This window comes from Aquarana catesbeiana, linkage group LG06 (assembly GCF_042186555.1).
Source record: "Aquarana catesbeiana isolate 2022-GZ linkage group LG06, ASM4218655v1, whole genome shotgun sequence".
Taxonomy (NCBI): domain Eukaryota; kingdom Metazoa; phylum Chordata; class Amphibia; order Anura; family Ranidae; genus Aquarana; species Aquarana catesbeiana.
In genome coordinates, this window is record NC_133329.1 from 33,969,852 (window position 1) to 33,993,408 (window position 23,557).

At 39.4% G+C, this 23,557-nt stretch overlaps 1 protein-coding gene across 1 annotated transcript; it reads left to right on the top strand.

The window, feature by feature from the left end:
- The first annotated feature begins 1,824 nt into the window (after positions 1-1,824).
- Positions 1,825-7,416, top strand: LOC141148292 (interferon-induced very large GTPase 1-like). The gene has a single exon (XM_073635585.1). It carries the CDS (start codon positions 1,837-1,839, stop codon positions 6,388-6,390), a length of 4,554 nt encoding a protein of 1,517 aa, XP_073491686.1. The 5' UTR covers positions 1,825-1,836; the 3' UTR covers positions 6,391-7,416.
- The last annotated feature ends 16,141 nt before the right edge of the window (positions 7,417-23,557 follow it).

Below are 23,557 nucleotides of genomic sequence, written 5' to 3' on the forward strand. Positions count from 1 at the left end.
TAGACTTTTAAAGGGTGTTCCGCGGCTTTCGAATGTGCCGCAAACTCCCCTAATTTTGATTATTCATGTTCATGTCCCATAGACTTTAACGGTGTTCGCGTGTTCAAACGAATTTTTTGCCTGTTCGCATGTTCTGGTGCGAACCGAACAGGGGGGTGTTCGGCTCATCCCTAGTCACAATGCTTACGCCAGATTCACACAGTTGTGTTGTGGTAAAGACCCCTAATTGCTATCCCAACACATCTTTCCCAATATACCTGCATGCAGAAAACCATAACAAAGAGCAATGCAAAGCCATGCACTGAGGTATGCTGCATTGGTAAAAAATAAATAGTGCACGCAACTATTTTGGTGAATATTGGTGCATTAAGAAGGCCATTAAAATGAATGGGCTGCCTAATAGCATGTTAAAACTGTATAAATAATAATAAAGTCATATTGCACTATTCCATATGTATAAATATAAAAATCATGCAATATACATCCAAAATTCTGAGAAATCACAAATAACAGTGATAATTGTGATTGTAAATGTGTAGATAAAGTGTTCAAAACAGACTTGAAATTCACATGTTCAAATAGAATTGATAGAGTAGTCCTTTGATATGATAATAATCCCAAAGAGTCTTTCTGTTGCCACCAACACCTCAGTGCTCGCAGAACTCCCACCTCATAGGTACATAACATAAGCCTTGGATCAACCTCCAATACGGGTAAGATGGTCTACCCCTCCAGAGACTCCTCCGCTTATCCTCAGATAGAGATCCAGACTCACATATAAAGACGAAGTAGACAAAATAGCCTCCAATAGTGTAGTACCAATAAAAAAGACCATTTATTAAAACAATAACTGCTCACATCTAAATTCAGCAAGTTGCACTTGAAAGGATAAAAACATCAGTGTTTTCCGCCTCTTACATCACTTCTGGTCCACTGTATACTCCGGTCACGCCCTACGTGTTACGTTACGTGACTTCTTCGTTTTGAATGTATATTGTATGATTTTTATATTTACACATATGGAATAGAGCAATATCACTACTCTATTATTATATATGCTTGTGAAGTTGTGAATTCATCAAGTATTGCAGCAATTCTCCACAAGGCTATTTGGATATACATTTTCCCATAGTAGCGCAGAGGATCACTTATTACTTATGTTAACACTGTACAGTACTAGAAGAATCATTGTATGCTGCCAATGCTGAGTTTTTTCCAAATTTGCTAGTTGCTTGGCTGTCTTTGGCTACAATATTTTAAGCCACTGGAACAGGCATACAACTGGAGAGATTATCTGATTATATGTTCCAGGTGAGAAAGTACCAATTTAAAGGGAATCAGTAGATCAGTATGTGGGGAAAGTGGGACTTTCAAAACAGAAGTCAGAAATTGCAGTCTAACTATTACCCTGTATAATTTTCATTTAAGTTGAAAGTATTATGAGAGAAAATCAGAAGGCTCAGGGTTAAACAATACAAAAAATAGGGATTTGATCCCACAACACAATAAAGTCAAGAACTTAGACACTCTGTGCCCTTTTCTTAGATAACAACCAGATAAATCTTTAGTGGTATTTATGATTGTTAATGTTTTTAATGCAGCTTTTTAGACTAGCTAAGAATAGTTAAACATATCTGAATGTTGTACCACCATCCTTATATATACTCAATTTGTCAATCTTTGTTATATTTAAAAAATAATAAACAAATTTGATGAGAATAGTTAAACACATATATCATATATGAATGCACTCATACCTTTTTGGCTGTGGTTGTTGGTGCTGTTTTTCATGACTCTCTCCTGCTTCCATTTTCAGATCTTTCATACGATATCAAAATGATCAGAAATGAGAATTGCACACAGATTAAAGCAGCTTTGTTACAGTTTATCAAAAAGGTAATGGAATTGGATGGTACTGCACGGAGCAACAATCCTGTTGATATGGACCGGCAATCTACGGCAGCCATAGATTTTGATAATGATGTCAATAATTCATTTCATGCTTTAAATCCTTGTGATATTCTGTGTGAAGTTTTTAATACATTTTGTACAAACTACATGTTACAGCAAATAATTACAACAAAAATGGCCATGTTGCAGTTTGCTATCCCTCTGCTGCTTCCTTCTGATGAGGGGCCACGCTGGACCTTCATGCTGTGGGCGATGAGGGACATTGTAAAGCGTTGGAGACCTCAATTTTTAACAGACACAAAAGGGTTCAGAGAGGACAACCTAGTAAATATTCCTATGCCTTTCTTCTCTTTTATCAGATTGAGTGCATGTGGCTTGTCAAAGTCTAAAATTCTCAATCAGGTTCTTAGTCCCACCCAACAAATTCACAATTTCTTTGTACATAGAGATATGGAAGGGGGAAACATTACAAAGGAGAGTTCAGATGGACTGGTAGAGATAAGCTGGTACTTTCCATCAGGGCAGGAAGTTGTAGATGTTTTCAGTGAGCCCTTAGCAGTCACCAATCTTCGGGGAGACCTGAAATCTCACAACGATCAATTCCAGTTCTTGTTATCCATATCATCTGCCATGTTCATATTTGTTGAGACTATTAATGAAGAACAATATAAACTGCTTTCGGTTTTATCAGAAAAAAGAGACACACAGTACTTCTTTATTATTAATGCAAGCAACGTAAAACCAGGCGACGACACGCTGAAATTCTTAGGCAAGTTATCAGAAGATCTAAAACTGAAGAAAATCAATGTGATAATTAAAAATAAAAATGTGAATGACTCACAGGTTGTACTGAAATTGCAGTCAACCATGAAAGTGTTGCTTACAAACAACACAAAAGTTTTAAGTTTGCATGAAATTGCAGACAGGGAGATTATTAACAAAGCTCAGGAAAATGAAAACCACATTTCAGTAGATGAGGGCTCTTTCATCTTAATATCAAAAGAAGCCAACAATATTATAGATAAGATTAAGGACATAACGCAATTTAAGAAGGAAACAATGAAACTACAAGGAGACCTTTGGAGACAACTAACCAAAGCAGAGAAGGAATTGTCCAGAATGAGAGAACTTGGTGATAAAGATCCAGAGCAATATAAATCAAAACTTCAAACAGAAATACATGATCTTCGAATAAAGCAAAGTTATCAAAAAATGCCTGAAATCCTTAAAATGTTTAAAGATGCAATGGCAAAGACATCTCCCACAGAGAAGAGGCTTTTCATAAAATGGTTGGCAATTCATCTTGACAAAACTGGAAGAAGTAATCTTTCAAAGTTGCATGGAGAGTATAGAGAAAAATTAGAGGATTTATCAAATGATGCAAATGAGCTAAAAAACATAGACCAAAGGATAGCGGATAGTAGTTTAGGCATTGAACATTTTCTTCGTGAGCTGGGGCAATTTTATGAAGCAGCAAACTTCATGGGTCATGCTACAGAAAAAAAATATAGTGAACTTCCCAAAATAGTGTCAGATATGCTATTTGATGGGTTTCCATTAGAGTTGATTGATGGAGATGCTTCTAACATTCCGTTGCTTTGGATAACTGATGTTCTAAAAGAATTAGATATTAAGACAGGAGGAAAAAGTAGAATAAGAGTGATAACTGTACTGGGGGTGCAGAGTACAGGGAAATCCACCCTTCTAAATACCATGTTTGGTTTGGAGCTCCCAGTAGCCAGTGGGAGATGTACAAGAGGAGCATTTATGACCCTTATAAATGTAGAAAGCAATTTCCAGGAGGAGCTGGACTGTCAGTTCATCTTGGTGATTGACACTGAAGGGCTGAAATCTATGGAACTGTCTTCCCTTGATGGTAGCTATGAACACGATAATGAACTTGCAACCGTGGTGGTTGGGTTGAGCGACATCACCATCATCAATATGGCCATGGAAAATACAGAGGAGATGAAAGACATTTTACAGATTGTAGTTCATGCATTTCTGAGGATGAAAGAAGTAGGAAAGAAACCGAGCTGCCAGTTTGTACACCAGAATGTGAGTGATGTGTCCGCTCATGTGAAAAACCAAAGAGCCAGACAGAAATTTCTTGAACAACTTAATGAACTGACTAAGATCGCAGCAAAAATGGAGAAAAGAAGTGGTATAGCTAGCTTTTCTGACATCATTTACTGTGACCTTGAACGCCACTCTTGGTACATTCCTGGACTGTGGCATGGCATACCCCCCATGGCTTCAATAAACATAGGTTACAGTAAGAATATAAAAGAATTTAAAAAGTCCATAATTAAATCCCTGCAGTCTATGCCTGGAAAGCCACAAACAATCTTGGAGTTCACTGAATGGTTAAAAAGCTTGTGGAATGCTGTGAAACATGAGAAATTTATTTTCAGCTTCAGAAATCGATTGGTGACTGAAGCCTACAACCAGCTCTGTATGGAGTACTCAGACTGGGAATGGAGATTCCAGAAAAATGTTCATCATTGGATGATAAAAACTGAGACTTTAATTTATAATCTGTCATCTGACAAAATAGGGGAGGAGACCTGGAACAAAATTATAAATGAAATGTATCAATTGTTAGATAAAGAGGAGAAAATCATGTCACAATCACTTGAGAATTACTTTGAACATGACTATGACAATGCTCATCTTTTGGACATGTTCAGAGGAGACTTTTTCAGGAGTGTCAACTATCTCAGGAAAGAGCTGGAAAATACTCTGGTTACCAAATGTGAGAAAACAATGCGCATCCAGAAAGAAAAATGTGAAATACAAGCCATGCAAGAGCGATACATAAATATGATTGAGACAAAAGTGGCAGAAATAATGGACGATAACCGAAGGAACAAAAATTATATCAGTCCTGAGCAACTAAAGAGAGAATTTGAAATGATCTGGAAAAGTATTTTAGATAGATTACGGCTAAGTAAACTGGAAAGACAGAATATTGAACAAATCATCATCCAGCAACTGACGCATGATATGAAGAATGATGAACAGGCCCTCAAAAAATTGAAAACTATCACAAGCCTTGCTGCATATAAAGAGGGATTTATGATCAATGAAATAGAGCTTTCCAGCAATTTTAGTGAAGAAATGACCCTCATACATGATCTGGCTTCCTCTTTACTCCAAAAATGCAATGATTATGTCTTTAAGTGTGTTAATACCAGAGAAAACTTCAATGAAATGTTGTCCCAAGAATTGCTAAGAATCATAAACAGAACTTTGAATAGACAAGATGTTAGGCATTTAACTATTATCAAAGGATTTGAACTGAATCTAAAGCTTCATATTTTAGGAAATGCTGCTCCTGAATTTCAGAAGATGCACAATGACTTTGTCCAAAAAAATGACCCCAGAAGCTGTCTGGAGATGCTGAGACCAGAATACTTTTCTATTTTCCAAAGTGTGTTTGAGAAGAGGAATGAATGCCAGCGACGAGCCGAACAATTTTGTGAACTGTGTTTAAAGCCGGCAATCATTGATCACGTCAACAGACATCTTGGTAAGGAAATAGTGGAGGAGATTTTGCAGAAAGGAGGACCATGGGAATTTAAGAGTCATACTATATTTCAGAGTGTGTTGCTTGAAGAGTTACTACAAAAGAAATCATGTGAAAACTACACAAACTACATCAATGGTTATGAAATTTTTGTTGAAAAATGGATTTTCCAGTACATTCTTAAACACCTTAAGGATCAAAGACATCTTCAGGCTTTGCAATTTGGAATTTTACAATCATTGGCTAAGAAAATAATGCAAGTTATAAATCATTTAGGTTCTGTTCAATTCAGTAGTGTGTCCGTATTTTTAGCAAACTTTTGCAATATTTTGAAAAAAGATCTGGTTATTTCTCAGAATAATTTAAAAGTTGTCTCTTTCCAAAGTAATGTTAATATAGGAAAGTTTATTAATGACATTGAGGCATATCTTCCAGACTTACTGATGGAATTACGCATGGAAATGACCTCAGCAAGTGTCAGTTCTATTCTTTCACAGCTGAACTTGAAGCCTCAGGAGGAACTGGCCAAGAAGGTGATCGGATGCGGCAAGCAGTGTCCATTCTGTAAAGCCCCCTGTGAAGCTGGAGGAGCTGATCATAAAGAGCATTTTGCTTCACGACATCGGCCAAGAGGATTAGCACAACACAAAGATGAACAGACAGGAGCTCTGGACCATACAATATGTTCTACCAATGTTATCTCCAATAGGAGTTTTAGGAATGCTGACACCAACTGGAAAACCCATCCTTACAAAGATTACCAAACGATTTACCCTGATTGGGCTATTTACCCAGACACAAATGATAATAGCTCTGATTACTGGAAGTTTGTTTTTAAAGAGTTACATTATGATTTTTCTGATCTATTGAAGGCCAAACCAGCGAATATTCCAAAAGAATGGCATGGAATAACAGAGGATCAAGCTCTTAAGAGCCTTAAGACAGCATAAAATACTCAGGAAACAAAGACCTAAATGTGGAATAAAATTAGAAAAATTGGAATAAAATAATTCCATGCTATTGTCCTTTGTTAAACAGTATACTGTTTTTTTTATTGGTGACTATTGTTGTCTTTTAAGATTTAAAAGGATTGCAAATAATTTCACTGGACAATTTTGTACACATTTCAATTTCCTGTGTATCTAAAAATAATAATATACAAAGGCATTTTTTGTGTAATTCATATATTTAACAAATATGCTTATAGAAATTATATTTGATTTCAATACACTTACTATTCATTTAGATAAATATCACACCTTTTATTGAAAATTAATTCGCTTGAATTATCATTCACTTGAGATATTATTTGAGGTTGAGTGATGAATAAAAAAGGAAATTTACAGTTTCAAAATGCAAATCTGTAGCGCCCTCCACATATCCTTTTGTTACAGAATACATAGGTTTTATGTACTAAGAAACACACGGGAATTATTAAAGTAGTGCTAAACTCTAAATGGATAAAATATACTATAGTTTTTTTCTGTGCAATGTTTATTATAAACAATTGTTATGTTTTTTTTCCATAAAATTAAAATTTTCAATTTTTTCCATCTCAGTGCTGCTGATCTCCTCCAGTCTCTTTTGGCCTCTTCCTGTCTACATGCACTTGCACCAATTAATTCTGCTGCTAATACGTTGTAGAAGGCCTGAGAAATTTTGCGATTTGGGAGTATCCTGATCCTAACCCATATCTCTACCAATAAATTGAACAAATACACCTTTAATACTAAAGTGACTGGTGGCCAACTGTTTTTCAAAACCCTAAGCTAAGCATCCACACTGAGATGCTAAATTGCTTGCTAACCATAATTCCTAGGGGTTATACTATGCTGCACAGGGGTGATGGGGTGCCACGTTAGTTGACTGTAAGTTGGGAGCAAAGGAAAGTAAAGTTTTAAAGGATACAAGATGTCACATAAATATTATATTTTATAATTTGGTTATGATTTATTCTAAAGAACACCAGTGAATAAATGGAAAATTAAATGATTACTGAAATGCTGCTGTCTGTATAATAATTGAGTAGAATAGTATTAAATGATACAGCTAAAAAAGTCACATAAAGATGTTTTTCCTCTATTTCATTCTATAGCCCACATCTCTATTCCTATCTCGTTTTTTTTTTTTACCAAATCCTTTTTATTATTTTATATGAAAAGGACATTGACACAATACAGACAAAACCACAAAAATAGAAATCACACCAAACCAAAGCCCCCCAGAATAAAAAAATAAAATAAAAATGAAACCCCAAACCACTTCCCTTCAACAAGCCCTGACACCCCCCCCCCCCCCCACTCACTTGGAGTGTATATGACAAACAATAAAAAAGAATAACAATATCCAGCATTACAAAGTACACAGTACACATTGGTTGACATTATAGCCATAGATTGAAGCCATCTAGACCAGATAACATCAAACTTAGTTAGGGAATATATATGCTTTTCAAAAAGAATGATCCTATTGAGATCTACAATCCAATCAGACACAGTTGGTGGATGTGGAGAGGTCCATTTAAGAGAAATCTGTCTACGGGCAACAAAAAGTGGGCGCCTTATAGTATTACCAATAGATAGAGGTATCACAGTAACCCAATATACATATAAGCGGTTCAACCGGAATATTAATATCCAATACCCTATTTATGGTACCAATCACCTCCACCCAGTATCTTTGAAGTTTTCGACATCGCCACAAAAGAAGTATTAATGTACCTGTGTTACCGCATCTAGCACAGGCTGGCTTAGATTTCAGTCCAATTGCACAGAGAAACTGCAGAGTTCTATAGACCCTATGGAGAATAAAAATCTGGGTCAGTCTGTGTGATGGAGAAAGAGACACCCTGGACCGGAGGACATCGTCCCAAATCTCCTCAGAGATGGGACCAATATCTTTCTCCCAGCCAACCCGAGAATGGATGAGGAAGTTCAATAGAAACCCATCTGATAGTACCCTATAAGTAACCGAGGTAAGACCCTTTGTTGACCCTGCCTGTACTATTTTATCTAAGACAGGGTTAGAGGGGGAAAAATATTTTAGCAGAAGAAAACTGGGCATGTAGAGCATGTCTTAATTGAAGGAATTGGTAAAACCAGTTGTATTCTACAGACAACTCTCCCCTCAGATCTTCAAAGGATATAAGTATACCATTCTGATATAGCTGAGCTAAAGTAGTTATTCCTAATTTTGCCCATCTCTGAAAGCCTCTAAGAGCCGAAATTTGAGAAAGTCTATCATTTTCCCATATTGGAGTGTATCTAGTGGGATATGAGACACCCAACATTTTTTTAACTGTATCCCATACTTTACAGATTAACATACAAGTAGGCATATCAGCAAGAGAGACACCCATATCAGCAAGAGAGACACCCCCTCTTGCACCATCAAGGACAAAGAGTAGAGACCGACCCTAAAATGCAAAAGAGAATAATCGTTGAGTAGGAAAGGATATCTGTTCAGACTCCCATCCGTCAAAATGCTGTAATTGGGAGGCGAGAAAATATAGCCTTGGATTAGGAACTGCCAGGCCGCCGGCATTTGTGGGGTGCTGTAAAGTCTCCAGTTTGATACGAGGGGTTTTGTTCCGCCATATTAATCGCCTAAATATAGTGTTTATCTTAATAAAGATCCGGATAGGTATCCAAATCGGGGCATTATGTAAAAAATAGAGAAGCCGAGACATCCATATCATTTTTATTAAATTGATACGACCTATTAGCGATAAAGGGAGCTTAGTCCAGGTTTTGCTCTGATTTTGAAATCTAATAAGTAATGGATATATATTATCCACAATATATGACTGTGGGGAGTCTGACATAGTTATACCCAAGTATTTTATAGATGATATAACCTTAAAATGAGAAAGTATAGGTGGTGGTGGATCCGGAAGGGGGTCTAAAGGGATCAACATGGATTTCTCCCAGTTTATACCTAGACCGGAAAACCTTCCAAACTCCTTAATGTGTTCCATTACTACCGGCAGGGATGAACAGACATTAGACATGAAAAAGCGAAGATCATCCGCATATAATGATATCTTTTCCTCCATGTCTACCCTAATCAGAACAGTAGCATCAGGAGAGACCCGTATAAGACATGCCAAAGGCTCTATGGCCAGGGCAGAAAGCAGGGGAGACAGCACACACCCCTGCCTAGTGCCCCGGGAAAAGTCTGAAACTAGGAGATTGAAAGCCATTCATCCTAAGTGATGCCCCCGGAGCAGGGTATAACAACTGGACCCACTTACAAAAACCAGAGCCAAGCCCGAATTTATCAAGAATGGCCCACAGATATGGCCATTCGACACAATCAAAGGCTAAGAAAGCACGGTTTGAATGGCCCGGGGTCGGAACCTGCATATTTAAATATGCACGTCTGATATTAAATGCAGTTGATTTGTTGGACATAAATCCTACCTGATCTGGTTGAATAATACTGTTAATAACCTATAACCTTATTTAGTCTAGATGCAAGTATCTTCGCAATAATTTTAACATTTGTAGATAATAGAGAAATTGGTCTATAAGATTCAGGGTGTAGCAAATTTTTATCCTTTTTGGGTATGACTACAATTACGGATTGTCCCATAGAGTCTGGGAACTGACCCGTATGAAAAGCCTCATTTAGTGTGCTAAGAAGAGTGGGAAGCAATTCTTTATTATATTTTTTATAGGTTTCAATAGGGAGGTCATCGGTCCCTGGGGCCTTGGCATTGGGAAAACCAGCCACTGCATTTTCTACTTCAATTAAAGTGAGTGTGGCATTGAGAATTTCTCTCTCTTCTATTTAAATAGCCAGGAGATCCATACTGCCCATGTAACTAGATAGCTCTGCAGGGGTGAAATCTGCCCTGGAAGTATATAAATCTTGATAATAGGACTTAAAGATAGATATAATTGAACTAGTCTGGTTACAAACCTCCCCCTCTACATTCATTAAAGCTGAAATATGTGTAGGGTTAGATTGGGACCTTACTATCTGAGCCAATAATCTACCGTTCCCTTCTCCCTCTGCCCAGCTAAGTCTCTTCTAAAAAAAAGAGTTTATTCCTGGCCCTAGATTCCAATAGTTTGTTCAGCCTATTTTGAGATGAAAGCCATATTTGTTGGAATTCCGGAGAAGGATTTTGAATATATATGGCTTCCGCCGTGGAGGTGTCAGCTTTCGCCAGCTCGAGCTCTCTACAGGAAGCACTTTTGATAATACTTATATTCTGGATTAACAATCCCCGAAGATAGGCCTTTAGCGCATCCCATACAACAACTTGTATGGAAGTGGAGCCTAAGTTGAGGGACCAAAAATCCAGGGTACGGTTAGGAATGACGTCCTCCTTAGGAAATAATTCCTACCAAAAGGGATTCAGCCGCCAAGAGATATTAGACGCCTGACACCCTGATGTTAAAGTAACTAACAGAGGAGAATGGTCTGAGATACCTCGAGGTTCGATACTCACAACCAACACATATGGTATAAAATCAGCCGAGCACAGAGCCAAATCCATTCTTCATAGTGTATGTGTTTTAGAATAACATGTATAGGCATTTTCTTCAGGGTGTAGCTTCCTCCACATATCATACAGTCCTACCTCCCGACATAGTCGTCCAAAGGGGGAGAGGCACCTATTGGTTATTGACCTTGGAGTTGGGCATCTGTCCCACCTCATATTGACAACACTGTTGAAATCCCCAAGTACTAATAATGGTATCTGAGGAGAGACCCCTGCAAAGGAAATAAGCTGACAAATTATTTCTGAATTATATGGGGGAGGTATATATATAACAGCAAGAATCAACTCAAGATCATCCAGCTTGCATTGTAAAAAAATATATTTGCCATCATCATCTACCATAGTCCTACTGCAGGAGAATACCACACCAGCGTAGATCAGGATTGTAACCCCCTTGAGTGAGAGGTATATAACGAGTGATAAGCCTCTCTAACTGATCGGCGATTCAGAAACCCACTCGTGTTTGATGTGGCATGTGTCTCCTGCAGACAGACGAGGGCAGGACGAAAATAATCAATATAGTCAAATATAGATTGTCTTTTTAAAGCATTGTTCATACCCCTAATATTTCAAGAAAGTATTCTAATTGATTGATTTACCATAGGTGCAATGGCATAACATCACTAGTCAACCAACCTGTACTGTACACAAAAATATGATATATATAAATGCAAAACATGAAAATACTCCAAGATAACCCCCCAAAAAAAAACACGGGTCCTCACGGGAAAAAAAAGCCACTGATGTAGAAAAAAAAAAAAAAAGTCAGTGACTGTTTTGTATTAGGCCTCCGACAGCCTGGCTTCAATGAAAAGAAAACAAGGGGAAAAAAAATATATATATATCAATGCTTCATCATTTCATACTGTACACATATATATTTACTAAAGGGGTGAACCTATCACCCCAAAGTCTGAGTTTTAACCTGACCATCAAGCCAGTCCTGTGCATCCTGTGGTGTTTGGAATATTTGTACATTGCCTTCATATTTCACTTGCAGACGGGCAGGGTAAAGCATTGAATATTTAAGCCCTTGGAGTAACAAACGTTTCTTCACCTCTTGAAAATGTGCCCTCCGTTTCTGAACCTCTGGTGAAAAGTCAGGAAAAAACATAATTTTGGCTCCATTATAGTTAATATCATTTAGGACCCATGCCTGCCGCAGAATATTTTCTTTGTCTCTATAATTTAGAAGACGTATTAAAAAAGGTCCAGGTGTTTTTCCCATTTTCTGAAAACAGGTAGGGACCCGGTGGGCACGTTCTATTACGAGTAATGAAGAGAAATGTTCCTTGCCAAAGATTTCAATAAGCCATCATTCAGCAAAGCTAACTGGGTCATTACCCTCTGCATTCTCTAGTATGCCCAACACTCGGACATTATTAGAGCGTAAACGATTCTCAATGTCTTTAATTTTAGAGATAGTAGTATTTAACTTGCGGGTAGCTGCCTTCATCTCTGTTACCATGGGAGGAAAAATAACCTCTATGCCACTCACCCTGTTTTCTAAGATCTTAGTGTGTTCTTGTACTTTTTGGAGGTCCCCACGTATAAAGACAACTTCTTCCCGTATGGCCTGAACCTGGCCTGTGAGCACAGAGAGGGAGGAAGAGCAGTGTTGTATCAAAAAATAAACATCCCTTAATGTGGGTTCAAAAGCCTTTATGATTGTACTCTCCCCTTCAGTTGATTTCTGACTAGGATCTGTTTGGGTGGTTTGAACAGTTAAAGAGTTGGTGTTCATACTTACATTGAGCACAGAAGAGGATGAACTCGGGGGGGGGGGGGGGGCTTTTATTGTCGCCACAGGAATACGGCGTAGGCTGGGGATCCATCTTGGTGGTTTGTGAGGAGGGCGCTTCTATGCGAGAAACCACCCTGCAGTGCTCCAGTTGTCCATGGTGGTCTGGCATTAAGTTAGTGTCATCATGGCGGGTGGCAATTCCTTTTGCAGTTTCTGCTCTTGTAGTCACTCTATAAAGAGAAGCAGAGGTAGACACCACTCAAGCATTCGCTGGTCCTCCAGAATTTGACATAGCTTTAATAGAAGTTGTAATAGTTGTACCTTTACCCTCCTTAACCACTTCAGCCCCGGAAGGATTTACCCCCTTCCTGACCAGAGCACTTTTTACAATTTGGCACTGCGTTGCTTTAACTGCTGATTGCGCGGTCATGCAATGCTGTACCTAAACAAAATTTGCATCCTTTTCTTCCAACAAATAGAGCTTTCTTTTGATGGTATTTGATCACCTCTGCCATTTTTATATTTTGCGCTATAAATGGAAAAAGACCGAAAATTTTGAAAAAAAATTATATTTTCTACTTTTTGTTATAAAAAAATCCAATAAACTCAATTTTAGTCATACATTTAGGCCAAAATGTATTCAGCCACATGTCTTTGGTAAAAAAAAATGTCAATAAGCATATATTTATTGGTTTGCGCAAAAGTTATAGCGTCTACAAACTAGGGTACATTTTCTGGAATTTACACAGCTTTTAGTTCATGACTGCCTATGTCATTTCTTGAGGTGCTAAAATGGCAGGGCAGTACAAACCCCCCCAAATGACCCCATTTTGGAAAGTAGACACCCTAAGGAAATTGCTGAGAGGCATGTTGAGCCCATTGAATATTATTTTTTTTGTCCCAAGTGATTGAATAATGACAAAAAAAAAAAGTTTACAAAAAGTTGTCACTAAATGATATATTGCTCACACAGGCCATAGGCATATGTGGAATTGCACCCCAAAATACATTCAGCTGCTTCTCCTGAGTACGGGGATACCACATGTGTGGGACTTTTTGGGAGCCTAGCCGCGTACAGGCCCCCGAAAACCAATCACCGCCTTCAGGATTTCTAAGGGCGTAAATTTTTGATTTCACTCCTCACTACCTATCACAGTTTTGAAGGCCATAAAATGCCCAGATGGAACAAAACCCCGCCAAATGACCCCATTTTGGAAAGTAGACACCCCAAGCTATTTGCTGAGAGGCATGTTGAGTCCATTGAATATTTTATATTTTGACACAAGTTGCGGGAAAGTGACAATTTTTTTTTTTTTTTGCACAAAGTTGTCACTAAATGATATATTGCTCACACAGGCCATGGACATATGTGGAATTGCACCCCAAAATACATTTAGCTGCTTCTCCTGAGTATGAGGATACCACATGTGTGGGACTTTTTGGGAGCCTAGCCGCGTACGGGGCCCCGAAAACCAATCACCGCATTCAGGATTTCTAAGGGTGTAAATTTTTGGGGGGTTGTGCCACCTGGGCATTCCATGGCCTCCGAAACTGTGATAGGCAGTGAAGAGTGAAATCAAAAATTTACGCCCTTAGAAAGCCTGAAGGCAGTGCTTGGATTCGGGGTCCCGTACGTGGCTAGGCTCCCAAAAAATCTCACACATGTGGTATCCCCGTACTCAGGAGAAGCAGCAGAATGTATTTTGGGGTGTAATTTCACATATTCCCATGGCATGTTTGAGCAATATATCATTTAGTGACAACTTTGTGCAAACATTAAAAAATGTGTATTTTTCCCGCAACTTGTGTCACAATATAAAATATTCCATAGACTCGACATGCCTCTCAGCAAATAGCTTGGGGTGTCTACTTTCCAAAATGGGGTCATTTGGGGGGGTTTTGAACTGTCCTGGCATTTTATGCACAACATTTAGAAGCTTATGTCACACATCACCCACTCTTCTAACCACTTGAAGACAAAGCCCTTTCTGACACTTTTTTTTACATGAAAATTTTTTTTTTTTGCAAGAAAATTACTTTGAACCCCCAAACATTATTAAAAAAAGCAAATGCCCTACAGATTAAAATGGTGGGTGTTTCATTTTTTTTTTCACACAGTATTTGCGCAGCGATTTTTCAAATGCATTTTTTTGGGAAAAAACACACTTTTTTAAATTTTAATGCACACACTATATTGCCCAAATGTTTGATGAAATAAAAAAGATGATCTTAGGCCGAGTACATGGATACCAAACATGACATGCTTTAAAATTGCGCACAAACGTGCAGTGGCAACAAAATAAATACATTTTTAAAAGCCTTTAAAAGCCTTTACAGGTTACCACTTTAGATTTACAGAGGAGGTCTACTGCTAAAATCACTGCCCTCGATCTGACCTTTGCGGTGATACCTCACATGCATGGTGCAATTGCTGTTTACATTTAACGCCAGACCGACGCTTGCGTTGGCCTTAGCGCGAGAGCAGGGGGGGTAGAGGTGCTTTTTTTTTTTTTTTCTTTTTTTTTTTTCTTTTTTACCTTTTTTTTTAACTGTTCCTTTCATTTTTTTTTTAATCATTTTTATTGTTATCTCAGGGAATGTAAATATCCCCTATGATAGCAATAGGTAGTGACAGGTACTCTTTTTTGAAAAAATTGGGGTCTATTAGACCCTAGATCTCTCCTCTGCCCTCAAAGCATCTGACCACACCAAGATCAGTGTGATAAAATGCTTTCCCAATGGCGCTGTTTACATCCGGCCAAATCTAAGTCATGAAATGCTCATAGCTTCCGGTTTCTTAGGCCATAGAGATGTTTGGAGCCACTCTGGTCTCTGATCAGCTCTATAGTCAGCTGGCTGAATTACCGGCTGCATTCTCAGGTTCCCTGTTGAAACAGGAGAGCCAGAGAAAAACACGGAAGACAGTGTGGGGGGCATTCCCTCCCACTGCTTGTAAAAGCAGTCTAGAGGCTAATTAGCCACTAGGATTGCTTTTACATGAAAGCCGACCACTGGCTGAAAAATGGTTAACAATAAAAAACAGTAAACGGTAAAGTATAAAAAATTGCATAGACAAAAAAAATCCGCGCTTAGAAAATATGTTAATAATCAATCAAATATTAGTAAAAAAAGTATAGTCCTTATAATAAATGTCCAACACCAATATATTGATTAGATAAATGGTGAAAAAATGGTGATGATTGATGATCAATGGCTAATATCCAGGTATCACACTTCCTGTAGAATGGAATGCTTACCGAATAGCAAGCCAAATGTGACAGGTGGCTATAAACCCAGCCTGGGCCTTTAGGAAACCTTCCCGGATACGTCCCGGACAGAAAAGCGCTCATAAAACAGATCGGATCCACGGAGGTTAAACCCAGAAAATTTTTTTAAATAACATAGCGTAATACTGACATGGATGGGTATTGATAAAAAATAAAAATTAAAAAAAAAAAAAAAAATGACACTCCACCAGTGATAAATCATAAACTCATACAATATATAGTGCCATAAGCCCAAAAAAGGGACAATGGAGTGAGTGACATCAAATAAAAAATCAGTGTTAAAGGGCTAGTGCAAAAAACATCCAAAAAAGCCGCTTACCAGAAATAGCACCCAAAAGGGCATGTGAGAAAACACCAGATGATAGATGAAAAGGGATATGAAGCCGCTTACCAAATTAAATTTAAGATGAAACATATAACTATTGAGCAGAAGAAAGGATGCCAAGGTACAGATCTGGGGCCGCTTACCAGATGCAACAAAGGTTGAAGCATATAATTCAAATGAAGGAAAAAGCCCAAGTGCTGTAAACCATATATAAGACCTGCTTACCAGACAGCAGGCTCTTTATTAGCAGATAGATTCAATCACAGGACCGGCTTCCAGACTTGTGGTTAGCGGGAATCCATTGTGCCATCCATGACTTGTGCTCCTCATTACATATATATAAAAAAGGATGGCAAATAGTGTAATACGTACAAACTAATTTATTGCGCATAGATTGGCTTGGTAGTTCCATGGTGCGGGAAATTTCCAGGTCAGAAATGTCCTGGAAACATAAAGTCAAGACTTATACCCCACATGGACTTAATATTGACGTAGATGTCAATGCTTTCATTGACAATTCCTGATTCTCCTTTCCCATTTAGACCTGATTAGCACTCCTTTACCATATATGTGTTGGTCCTATTATTCAAATTCAATAGACTATGTATTTTTAGATAAGTTATCCCCTTTTTTCCTTTTTTTCCTTTTTTTTTTTTTTTCTTTTTAGACCTTCTTGGGTAGGTACTGTTAGTACACAATTTAAGGAAGTGATATAGTATCAGTTTAGGCCTGTTTAGCACTCCTCTATTATTTATGTGTTGGTCCTACTATTCAGATTTGAGTACTATGCATTTTTTGGTACATTATTATTCATTAACCTTTGGGTTAAAGTTGATATATTGGGAAGAATTTTCTTTCTTCCTTTTTTCTTTTTGTGGCAGGCTCGATATTTGACTTGCCTTCGTTCTTGACAATGCCTAAAGTGTTTTTTATATTAATTTTTTAGAATATGTATAAGTATTTTATTGGTATTTTATACTATTTTTTATTATTATTTTTCATATTATTTTTCATTTTATATCTCTTGTGTTTTTCATTTTAATTAATATTAATTATTATTTTATATTTATATATTTTTTTCTATTATCGTTAATATCGAATGTTGATATTTATGGAACAGGAAATATCGAATATAGTTGTTCTATTTCTGAGTCTTCACTGTCTGTTTGGATAGGGAGACATGGTTGAAGGCTGGAGCGATATTTATAACCTTTTTTTGGGGTTGTCGTGGTCCCCCTTTATCTTTCCCCCTCTCCTAGTACATAAATTATTTGGTTATTTACATTTAAAATGAAGCTTTGCTGTTTTTCCGTGGCGGGACTCTGTTTGACGTTCCGCTATGGGAACATACATGTGTCATGCCCATATCCAAGATGGCGTTCTGTGTTTCATATAGACGGCACTCAGAGCGAGGCTTGGATCTAGTATATTTAGTGGTGGTTTAGCACACTGCCCGTTCCCCATTGAGAACGTCAGCCTATGACGAAACGCGTTTGGGAGGGACGTGCTGACGTCACCACGCTGCCTCACAGAGGAAGGGAGTTTTGTTTTGTATGCCAGCCGATTTTATTTTACTACATTGTAAGTTTTTTTTCTCTATGCGCAATAAATTAGTTTGTACGTATTACACTATTTGCCATCCTTTATATATGTAATGCGGAGCACAAGTCATGGATGGCACAATGGATTCCCGCTAACCCCAAGTCTGGAAGCCGGTCCTGTGATTGAATCTATCATATCCCTTTTCATCTATCATCTGGTGTTTTCTCACATGCCCTGGTTGCTATTTCTGGTAAGCGGCTTTTTTGGATGTGTTTTGCACTAGCCCTTTAACACTGATTTTTTATTTGATGTCACTCACTCCATTGTCCCTTTTTTGGGCTTCTGGCACTATATATTGTATGAGTTTATGATTTATCACTGGTGGAGTTTCAGTTTTATTTTTATTTTTAATTTTTATTTTTTATTAATACCCATCCATGTCAGTATTACGCTATGTTATTTAAAAAAATTTTCTGGGTTTAACCTCTGTGGATCCGATCTGTTTTGTGAGCGCTTTTCTGTCCGGGACGTATCCGGGAAGGTTTCCTAAAGGCCCAGGCTGGGTTTATAGCCACCTGTCACATTTGGCTTGCTATTTGGAAAGCATTCCATTCTACAGGAAGTGTGATACCTGGATATTAGCCATTGATCATCAATCATCACCATTTTTTCACCATTTATATAATCAATATATTGGTGTTGGACATTTATTATAAGGACTATACTTTTTTTACTAATATTTGATTGATTATTAACATATTTTCTAAGCTTGGCTTTTTTTTGTCTATTTACTTTATATGTGTGGTTCACGTATAGCTGCAGCTTTACGTTTAGATTTCTAGCGCAGTTTTTTCTTTCCCATGAAAAAATGCATATCTGAAAAGCAAACATGATAAAACATAATAACAATAAAACATTGCAGAATGGAATACAGTAAAAAAGAGCAGAACAATAGAGAGAGAATAGAGAGAGAGAGAACAATGAAACGACAACAATTTTTTTTTATTTTATATATTTTTTTGTGTTTTTTTTTTACACTTTTTTTTTGTAACTGTAACTTTTATAACTGTAACCGGTTCCAGGTTTGGGATCTCAAAATGCGATGGCATCTTGGGAGACCCTGTGAAAGTGTGCCTAGTCTGTGCAATGCTGTACCCTACGCTAATACTCAACTAGTGAATGGTAGCGTTCAAAACATTCACCAATGCAAAGACCAGGATTGTCAGGACAGGAGGAACAATAATAGCGGGTGTCACGCCTATATCCGCGCTTGCTGCAGACACAACATTTTTTTTGGGTAGGGGTACCCGGGAGGACATAAAAATGCCTCTCATGCAGCCGACTGCATTTGGTTGGGGATGTGAATGGGGGAAGTACGGGTGCTGCAGAAGCGGTGGGTTCCCAATTAGGATTGGCGAATGCAGCAGGTAGGGCACTATGGGCACGATGGGCCTGTTTGTCTTCTTCTTGGTGGCAGCAGAACACTACTTGTGCTTGCCACCTCCCCAGCTTGAACTGACTCGCCACGTCACCAAGTCTTACTGCAGTGCTAGTTTGACTATGACCGGGGTGTACTAGGCCACTGGTGCTTGCCAGTTCACCAAAATGCTACCAAAAAAACCGTTAGCGATCACAGGGATCAGGCCTGACCCTGCAAACGCTGCAGTTATGTGTTTAGTGTTTTGTAAGTGACAGTGATCGATCGATACTGCACTTGAGTGGGCTGGGCTGGGCCGGGCGAAGGGGCAAAACGCAGGTGCTAGCAGGTATCTGGGCTGATTCCGTTAACACTGCGTTTTTGGGAACCCTAAACTGCTGGGGACGCTAGTATAGATCTGATCGGATCAGATATTGATCCGTTTAGATACTATACCACTAAGGGAGGCGTATGCTGCGTGCGTGGGTGTTAGAGGTACTGGCGCTAACCTGACGCTGCCTGGGGCAACGCATATCACCACTGGCGATCAGGGGGCTAAACCTTTATTAGGTCATAAACGGCGGGTGCCCTGACACTATAAAAAATAAACTAACTAACCAGCGTCACCCATAACGGTTATACGGTGATCACTGGTGAAAGGGTTAACTAGGGGACAATCAAGGGGTTAAAACCTTTATGAGGTAGTATATGGGGGTCCCTGACACTATAAAACGCTGACGGCGAACCTAAATATATACCTCCCTAACTAGCATCACCGGTGACACTAATACAGCGATCAGAAAAATGATCGCTTAGTGACACTGGCGGCGGGGGGGTGATCAAAGGGTTAAAACTTTATTAGGGGGGTTAGGGGGGTATCCTAGACCTAAAGGGGGCTAACACTAACTGCCCTACCACACTAACTGTCACAAACTGACACCAATGCAGTAATCAGAAAAAAAAACTGCTTGGTGTCAGTGTGACGGGGGGTGATTAGGGGGTGATCGGGGGTGATTAGGGGGTAATGGGGTGTGTAATGTGTGCCTGGCATGTTCTACTGTGTGTGTAGTGTTTTACACTCACATCAATGTCTTCTCTCCTCGGCGCCGGAATGGAAAATACAGAGCCGAGGAGAGATGACATAATTTCCTCTGCTGCTGTTTACTATACAGCAGCAGAGGAATGATCTTATTGGCCGGGAGCGATCGCGAGGGGGGGCCATAAATGGATGGCCTTCCCCTCACCTCCGATCACTGGGGAAGAAATGCCGACCGCCTCGGGCACTGGGGGGGTCCAATCGGACCCCCCGCCTGCGGGAGGCAGATCACGTACAGGTACGTGATTCTGCCTGCCCGTGCCATTCTGCCCACATATATCATCGTGAGGCGGTCAGCAAGTGGTTAATTTTCGACATAATAAATAAAAAAAATAAATAAATAATATACCCTTTTTTTCTCACTCACACAGGCGTTTTTGCGCTAAAAAAAGCGCCTGAAAAGTGCCCGTAAACTGCCTCTTCTGCAGCCCCAGTGTTAAAGCCTGAGTGCCCTTGCGGGAAATTAAAAAAAAGTCCTGCAAGCAGCATCTTCATCTTTGGGGCAGTGCGGGAGCTCTGTATACACCACTCCTAAACTGTCCCTGCCATTGAAATCAATGGGCAGCGCTGCTGAAGTGTCTGCAAAGTGCCGGCCGCTAGAGCCAAAAGCGCCGCTAAAATTACGGTAAAGCATCGCTAAAACTAGCGACGCTCTTTACCGGCAACGTGGCCAGCGCCTCAGTGGGAAAGTGGCCTTATCTAACTTTCACTGATTATTTTCCTTTTTTTGGATTAAATCTTTTAGCTTGGGTGATTGAAGCACATAAAGCAGTTGTTGCTGGCAATCCAGAGTTGCTTTTTTTGGTGCCATCTCAATGCATTCTTGCCGACCAGTCGACCACCTAACTGTAAGTATATAATCATTTTGACGTTAAATACCGAGGTTATTACCGGAGCTAACTGAAGAAGACTGGAAGGACTTGGTGAGTGGCTATATTACTAAAATGAACTCTGCTAAATACCGTTTCATCCAACTTAAATTTCTCCATAGAGCCTACTACACCCCGGTTAGACTAGCAAAAATTTACCCAGAGACAATCCCCCTCTGCTCCAGGTGTCGTTCCTCCCCGGGTACGTTCCTCCACATGGTACAGGAATGCCCGCTTATCCGCCAATTCTGGGAGAAGGTAATTGGGGCTTTGAATGAATTTGGGGACTGGTCCCTTAGTCAGGACCCGGCCTTGACGGTACTTGGCACCATGGAAGATATTGTGGCCTCTAGGCATGTGAAGTTATTTCTCTTCGATGCTCTATACTACGCTAGAAGAGAGATTCTCCTTATATGGAAGCAAACAGCACCATCGACACTCAACAACTGGGTAGCAATGATTAACTCTGTACTGCCATTGTATAAACTAACCTATGAAAGCAGGAACTGCCCAAAAAAAATTGATAAGGTCTGGTCACAATGGATAGACGCACAAACCTCAATCTCTTAAAATGTATTGTATTGTCTTATGAATTGCTTCTATGCTGATGTTTTTTGATTATACTGTTCAGAGAGTTACTCCTATATCTGTACCCCCCCCTCAATTCCCCCTCACCCCCCCTCCTCCCTCATAGGGCACTTAGGTGACTGAGATTGGTCGGCTGACTCATATGTTTTATTGTACACCAGCAGGAATGCTATCATTTGACCTCTTAATAATTTTTTTCTTTGTTTTTTTTTAATAAAAATAAAAATTCTTCTGTTAAAAAAATAAAAAATAGCGGGGTTACGGCTGCAGCTAGATGCCACAACCCCTGTATTTATTTATTTTTCTTCAGGCAGCCAGCTTTCAGATAAAAGTGGTCCCAGTGGCATATTCACCGCAAGATCACTTTTACTGCTGCGTGCTCATGCGCAGTAGTGAACACATACATAGGTCATGCTCACATATGTAAATGGTGTTTGCACAACACATGTGAGGCATCACTATGAACGTCTGAGTGAGAGTAAAAATTCTAGCACTAGACCTCCTCTGTAACTCTAAACTGGTAACCTGTAGAAAATTTTAAAGCAACGCCTATGGAGATTTTTAAGTACTGTAGTTTGGTGCCATTCCACGAGCGTGCGCAATTTTAAAGACAAGTATCTATTTACTCGGCGTAACATCATATTTCATATTATAGAAAATATTGGGGTATATATTATGTTTTTTTTTTATTCATTTAAGTGTATTTTTTCCAAAATTTTTCAAAATTGCCTAAAATTGAATGTATGCAAGTATAATAATCCAAACTTTGTAGACACAAAAAGTCTGGCAGCAGAATAAGCAAGATTTAAAATACTTTGATCTTTTCTTTGTTAAATGGATGTAAAATAAACAGGGGGAGGAGGAAGAGGCCACATGAGCAAAGCTTAGCACCTATTACCTACTTGTGGTAGCACCTCTAACTCTCCTTTTAGTCATACCTGTTTTTTTTGTAGGGGGGCTGAGTCAGACAGCCTATGACCATATGATCATACGCTAAATTTTTGCTGCTGCGGCCTGCTCTTCCCAGTGGTCTTAGGGTGTTGTTTCTCAACTCGTGGTATGCATACCCCTGGGGATATGCACACCAAGGGTAGGGAGTACGCCGAGCGGGCACCACCATAAGGCAGCACAAGTGGCTGCCTAAGGCTTAGAGCGCCAGGCTAGTAGGAACAGTAAAATGCACCTGGATAGACACACCCTCGCGCTCTGTTCCCCCCTCCATTCCCTCATTCTTCTCCCCGCTCACCCACAGTGTTTTGGTCTCCTCCTCAGCTCCTCCATAACTCCGCCTCCTCTCCTCCCTCAGCCTTGGTATCCAGTGATGTCCAGGGGCACTCACTGAGCCAGACCTAAATTAGTGGGGCACATGTGCTGTGCAGGCAGGCACTACGCACAGGGTGCCACCGCACCACCCTGCACTTTCTGTCATGCTGCTTCTCATCTGACAGGTATGTGATTTCTGTGCTCCCACTGCAGCTACATTTTCTACCTACCCAACAATCTCTCCCCTCCTCTTCTTCCCAATGTAGAGTTCCAGCACTACTGGAGGGCTCTTTCTGTAAGTGGGGACTCTGATGTTACAGGGGGGCCTCTAAAGTTACACAGGGGACTCTGATGTTACAGTGGGGCTCTGATGGTAATGGGGGGACTCTGATGGTAATGGGGGGGACTTTGAGGGGGGACTTTGATGATAAAGGGTGGCTTTGATGTTAGGGGGGGGGCTCTGATGTTACAGGG

Coding starts and splice junctions, on each gene's coding strand:
- LOC141148292 (XM_073635585.1), top strand. CDS start 1,837: ATGATCAGAAATGAGAATTGCACACAGATTAAAGCAGCTTTGTTACAG.